The sequence below is a fragment of the Centruroides sculpturatus genome, unplaced genomic scaffold (assembly GCF_000671375.1).
Source record: "Centruroides sculpturatus isolate CEXI.00-Female unplaced genomic scaffold, Cexi_2.0 scaffold17, whole genome shotgun sequence".
NCBI lineage: Eukaryota > Metazoa > Arthropoda > Arachnida > Scorpiones > Buthidae > Centruroides > Centruroides sculpturatus.
This window is the reverse complement of record NW_019384462.1, coordinates 276,991-283,756: the sequence shown is the minus strand read 5'-3', so window position 1 is coordinate 283,756 and position 6,766 is coordinate 276,991. Positions and strand designations below refer to the sequence as shown.

The window sequence follows — 6,766 nt, the reverse complement described above, 5'->3', positions numbered from 1 at the left end:
AGCCTTATTTTACCGATTTAGCTGTATTTCACGCATAAAAATGCCCACAAAAGCAACATAATATTACACCGTATATAATATAATGTCATCTGTATCTATTCCATATACCCAGCGTGGGTAAATGCGGCTGTTTTTGAGTTACGCGCGGCTCTTGCCGAAAGTGTTAATTTCTGCTTTTTATTATTATTTTTACAATTTTATTTTCACAATTTTGTGAAAATATGTTTATTTAAAAAAATTCGATGTTTGTTTTATATAATAAAATCGCGGTACCTCGGATTAAATATTGAAAATGGAGAACAAGTTGCAGTTAAGTTAGAGCTTTTTACTCTCAAACGTATGAAGTTTATAATATCTTGTAAAAAGGATATGGCATCCCCAAAATCATATGTTCTGCAAAATATAAACAGTACAACGCTTTAGCCACGGGCTTCGAAGATCTATTTAAGTGTTGCGGCGGAAGGTTCGGTATTAAAACTGTGCCGATGTTGGCCGATCGATTGATTTCTCCTCTACGGTACATCCACTCGAAGAATATTTATTATCCGCAGAGACATCAAACCCAACAATTTATCGATGGGTTTAACTCGATTCTTTAATAGAGTATTTGTCACCGATTTTGAATTATCTAAAATGTACGAAGTCAAGGACGAACATATCGGACATAAAGACGGTAAAAATTTACTAGGAACAGTTTGTTACGGGCTCCTTCTCATACCACCCGGTCGCCCCTTTGTGGGCCCGACCGAACCCATAATGGGCCTGTTATAAGAGGCCCTCTTAGAGCCCACAGGCTGGAAAGAGTTAAAAAATCCAACAAAGAAAAATTTTGATCCACAGAAAGAAGGCACTTTCTACTCCGGTGGTTCGTGGACCACTAATGGTCAGCGAGAACATTTTAGTGGTCCGTGGAGAAATTTGGACATTAATCGACTCAAGGTTTACGCGAAGTATTGAGAAGGAAATGCAAAATGCTTGGTTGCTTTTTTTCTTACTTATTGCAACAAACTTCACATTAATTTGTTATAATTAAACAACTGAATTTTATATTAATAAAGTAAAATGTAACTTTTGTGAGCATTATTCTACGAATGTTTTTATCGTTTTAAAAAATTTATGATAAAGGTTCGCGGGATTCAAAACTGAGTTTAGCGGTCCCTGAGGTCAGAAAGGTTGGCGACCGCTGTTTTGTTCTGTAAATTATCAAGTATGTCTTCTGTATATCTTCAAGCTACGTAATTTAAACGAAGTTGGTACAACAAAGCAGATTTGTATGTAGTATCGATACATCACCCTTTCGTTCCTTCCTGGCGGAAACAGTCCAAAGAATGACTCTGTGATATAAAAAGACAAATATATATTGTATATATATAATGTATTTTATATACCGTATATTAAAATATTGGTTAAGTTCAATTAAATTTCGTTTAAATTTAAAAAAAATGTGACTATCCTAAAGTTTACTTTAAAAATTTTCGAGAAGGTCATCATTTTATCTTTATAAATATCTTATGTAAACAATGTTTACATAAGATGAAACGACACTTCGATACAGTGTTTTGTGTTTAGACACCGCATGAACTTCAAATGGAAATTAGTAAACTTCTGCCCTATTGGATTGTCCTATTCTTTCGATTTCCTTTCGTATTAACAGGTTTGTTGGAATTTCACATTTCGTCTTTAAATTTGTAGATGATTAATTCGAATTACGCCATTTTTCGCCTGATATTTTTTATGGTTTCGCATTGATTCGTGAAAAATATAGTAGTTATCTGTTGACTCGGTCGTCGAGTACGAGTGTAATTTCTTTTTTTTATTTCACAGATTGCGTATTAAACGAGGACAAATTATTCGAGACAAACGAGAAATTAGAGTGTAAACGTGAGTAACTGTTTTAATATTCCATCTCGGTGAATGTTAAAATGTCTAATAGAAACCCTAAAATAAGTATTATTCTTGTTTATTTTCGTTACCTTTCACATTATAATAATTTACAGTTTATATTTTATTTGAATAAATTTTTTTATAATTTACAACTAAGAGTTTACTTTTAAAAATTTTCTTTTCAGCTGTGCATTGTGAGAAACCACATCCACCGGAAAATGGGCTCCTATTAGGAGATAAATACACCTATCCAAATTTCGTCAAATATGTGTGCAATGACGGATTCAAATTAAAAGGACTCAATGTGAGATATTGCATGGAAAACGGGAAATGGAGTGGCTGTACACCTATATGCGCTAGTAAAATTTCTTCGTATAATTTGTAATTTAAGCTGTAAATCTCTTAAAATTTTTATAGTATAAGAGACCGGGGGATGTGCATCGCGACACTATTAAAATAAATATATAAAAATGATTATGGTTTTTTATATTATAGATCTCTAGAATGTAATCTTTTCTTATTTAATAAAATACTTATATATTTAGGAATTACTTGTAAAATGCCGAGACATCCACTTAATGGGAAAGCAGAATTGTTGAATGAGAAAAGAACTGAAGGAAGTGTACTTCTATATTATTGTAATTCCGGTTTCAATTTGATCGGTATGCCAATTTCAATCTGTTTAAAAAATGGAGAATGGAGTTCTGCCAGTCCAATTTGTACTAGTAAGTTGTGTTATTTGTTTTCTAATTATACGTTTCAATGGTGATATATATACAATGTACTGTACAGTACATAGGCTATATAAAGTTTAAATTAATAATTTAATATATATATTATATTTCAGTTTCGAATTTATACTGTAAAACTCGTGTTTTAAAAGTACATAAAAATTTACGAAAACTCTTTTGTTTTAGAGCCTTGTTCTGTTCCAAATGTCGAAAACGGCAAAATAGGAATGTTTGAACAAAACCGTTTCGTTCAGGTAAATAAACTTATGTTACAATATATAGAGAAAACGCACCGCGGTCGATCCCTGCTCCTAAATAGGATCCCTTAGGGGCTTATTTCGCCAAAGAAACTTTGCAGACTAGCGTGTGGAGTCATTATTACTCAGTTCTGGTTTTCCCTCTTTTAAATGTGCATGGATTTTCATTCATACTATCCACGAAATTGTTGGAACGTGACTTTGCGACTTTACTTTTAAACGAGTGAGAGTTTGTTTCTCGTTACTAACATGTAGCAATAGAATGAAATGAACGTATTTTGCGCTTTGTTAACTGCTTCTGACATACAACTGACCACGCCACGTTGTTCCGAACCATTTTTTTCTAAGTGGAACCCCACGCATTCTAAACTAGAATACTCATTTTTAACATTATTTTGAGTTCTACTAATTAGGTGTTAGTTTTTTATGTGTGATTTAAAATAATGATAGACGATGGAAAAAGAAAAAAGAAGAAAATAGCGTGGCTCAAAATCCATCGCTTAAGACATGGAATTTATGACAGCGTTATAGTGTTAAAACGAATTGGAGATACGACTTTGGTGCACTTTCTATAATACAGAAAATATTCTTTTTATAAATTGATAAATTGTAAAATCTTTAATTGTTTACAATAATATCTCTTTTAGATAACTCCTAATTCTACGGTAGAACATGGCGAGAAACTAATGTTACGTTGTTATACAAAGGATGAATTCTATACACGAGACGAGCCTTCCAATGATAGACAAGTGATTTGTAAATTCGGAAAGTTTAATCCTTTACCAATTTGTCCGAAAGGTATTAGTTTCATTTCTAAGAATATATATTAACCTACTTGAAATTATTTAAATTCAATACTTCTACATCAATTTTCGATTGGAGGGTGCAATTTGGCTCTCTAATCGATAAGTTTGGACTAGGGCATGCCTATTGGAAACAATTGGATTAGTGCAATGGATAAGGAATTGGATCTTGTGTTACTTTTTGGGGGGTTTTTCTTCTGTGCATAAATCTGTATTTTATTTGTTCCTAAGCAGTTATTAGTATATACATTTCTATTTACGTTTATCAATTTTTTTGATAACAATGGAAATATTTCATAACGTAATTCTAAAAACAATAAATGTGTATTAAAATTCAATACGGTGTCTGTAAATAATACGTGTAACGATCAGTTTCTCGTTGCAGTTTTCAGTAATGTAACCCCAGCTAAAAATGGATATAAAACGGAATTTTTGTGTATGTCTGTCTGTCTGTCTGTCTAAAAATATTAAACTAAGTGGAATTACTAATATTAATACTAATTCATTTACAGATACAAGTAAAATTAACTTTTTAAGAAAATGTACGTATCGATCGACGACGTACTTAAGAGCATTTTTAAATGGAGAAAAGGAAATAGAAGATGGATTTTATGATCACGGTTCACGTTTAAGATTCGGTTGCCCATATTATTCGTATTTGAAAGGATCTGTCGAGGTTAAATGTGAAAACGGAACATGGCTGCCAAATCTGCCATTTTGTTATAAACCAATAGAAGGTAAATTGTTAAATGTATTTATATTATTCTTTTGAAACTATTTTTATTACTTCTTTTTAAGAAATGTCGTTTATCGTATTGCTTAATAGGTAAGTTTATTGATCGGTTTGGTTTATTTGGTTACGGTAACGCGACACGTGGGCGATCTGCCGAGGGGAATGTTTCCGAGCCAATATATATATATATAAACCATAAAATTCAACTGTACGTCGGTGTCTGTTTCGCATTATAACTCGGGTCTGGATGAATCAAAAATTTTGAAACTTGGCAGGGTTGTTTCTGCATATGGGATAATGATACTATTAAATTTTGGTTGTGAAAGGTTGAGGGGATGGAGAAATAGAAGATGGTCACTTAATGTATCTCTTGAGGGATCAGACTTAATTAATGAAGATTTTACTTTTGGTTAGCATTTATAGTGTTTTAAGTCTTTTGATATTTTATAATAATTAAAAATATGTAAAGTTTTTATAACAAAATATAACAATTTTAGTTATATATTTTGATTAATAATACATATGTTATTTTTAAAATAAAATCTCGCAACAGATGGCGCCACACGTATTTTTTTTAAAATACATCTGTGCTTCGTACTACGAATTTGATTCGTTACAGGAGACCGTTTGAACTCCGAATCGTTCGAATCAATTTCCCCATTAGAAATAATTAATCCGTTCCGTAGTTCGAGCTTTAAAGCGTCGTTCGAACTCTGAAACGTTGGAAGTACAAGATACTGTACTAATGTATTCTTTTTTGAAAAAATAGAGAAAAATTGCCCCATTCAGTACCGAGATAAACATGGCAATGATAGGCTAAAATAACCAAACTCCCTGATCGCACTGTATCTAATCGAAGTTAATGAATTATCTATTGAGGAATAAATTTGTATTTTAATTTATAAATATTTCATGAATAAATAGTTTAACTTGAATATTTTAAGTTGTAAACTAATTAGCATGCTGCAGAATGATAACGTTTTGAAGAACCGCATAAATTAATAACATTATATCTGAGCATTTTGAGATTGGTTGTTTTTATGAAACTGGCAGCAACAGAGCTGTATCGTTACTTCAGTGTTGCTTGTTATAAATGTGTGTCGGAAGAAAAGACCCTACGTAGGTAAAAGTCTCTGTAGCTACACACACACATAAACACATATTAAGTGAATTTCTATACACCTATTGAAATTTCCAATCCATTGTAAATCTATTGTAGTCATTTTTGTTTATGTATTACCGCGTAACTTTGTTTATAAATAAGACTTATTATACTGGTATAGTTTCGAATCAGCAAAAGGAGGAAAACTTAGTCAAAAATAAGACAAAATATATTTATTTTCGGCTCAATTCAAGCTCTGAATGATACGTTTGGGACCTTAACACCGTAGAGCATACTCATAGGAACAAAAAAGTCAAAGGAACCATACCTTTACGTGTGACCCTTTGCGAGATATAGCCCCCAAAATTACTCTATGTGACATATTCCTATGCTCTTTATAAGGCCTCAAAAAATAAATTTTGCTTATGGTCTCGCAAATTCTAGGGTCCTCTCTGGGTCTTGGTCGCGTATGACATTCGCACGCGAATGTCTCAACCTACTGGATCCAAGTTCAGATGCGCCATTTGACGCGAATAGTTCCGCTTGTAGAGTTATTCTTCATCCTCACTGTACAGTACATGCCACGGTTTTCCCGTAATGGACAAAACTGTGGCAAGCCATTTACTCTCGGTTGCTGGTACATCGCGTTAGCAAAACTAAAATCAATAAACCTCAATAGCGTGAATCATTATCATTCTTTTTGATAAAATTTCATAGCGTTTAGAAATATTTTTCTTACAGCAAATTTTATATTTTTTTCAGATGACGATGTTTTTATTTCCTTCAAAAACACGAGATCTTTTATCCCATTTCTGGGTAATGTAAGAATGATAATAGATGAACCAGAAGTGATTAGATGCAACACAGTTAAAAGAAACATTTCGCCAACATTAACGGGCGGTGTAAGGAATCATATTCAAGGTAATTCGTATACTGTATCAATAACTTATTTACTTAATTTGTTTAATTACTTGATTAATCGTGGTTAATACGATGAACTAACCTGTAAATCTAGTGTATATTTCACTGTACAGTACCCACGTACGTACAAAATCCAATAATCCGACTTTCGCGAGTCGGATTACAGAAACTCTGCTGTATTTTAATATATTAATTATATTATAAAGTACGTAAGAATAACAATATATATGTTACAGTCAAAACCCGTTTTTAGTTAGAACGCGTTTTAACTAGTTGAAACTAGTTTATACTGAATGTCTTTGTTAAAACCCGTTTTGTCTAGTTAAAACTAGTTT

General features: G+C 32.3%; 1 protein-coding gene across 1 annotated transcript in view; it reads left to right on the top strand.

Moving 5' to 3' along the window:
• The first annotated feature begins 1,544 nt into the window (after positions 1-1,544).
• The window catches only part of LOC111620916 (protein lev-9-like), a 10,518-nt gene continuing 5,296 nt past the window's right edge, over positions 1,545-6,766 (top strand). Inside the window, exons 1-8 of the mRNA XM_023362944.1 lie at positions 1,545-1,654; positions 1,825-1,881; positions 2,070-2,243; positions 2,430-2,609; positions 2,802-2,869; positions 3,520-3,670; positions 4,188-4,412; positions 6,273-6,431. Coding sequence (XP_023218712.1) covers positions 1,588-1,654; positions 1,825-1,881; positions 2,070-2,243; positions 2,430-2,609; positions 2,802-2,869; positions 3,520-3,670; positions 4,188-4,412; positions 6,273-6,431 — 1,081 coding nt within the window. The 5' untranslated portion in view covers positions 1,545-1,587. The remainder of the gene's footprint in view (positions 1,655-1,824; positions 1,882-2,069; positions 2,244-2,429; positions 2,610-2,801; positions 2,870-3,519; positions 3,671-4,187; positions 4,413-6,272; positions 6,432-6,766) is intronic.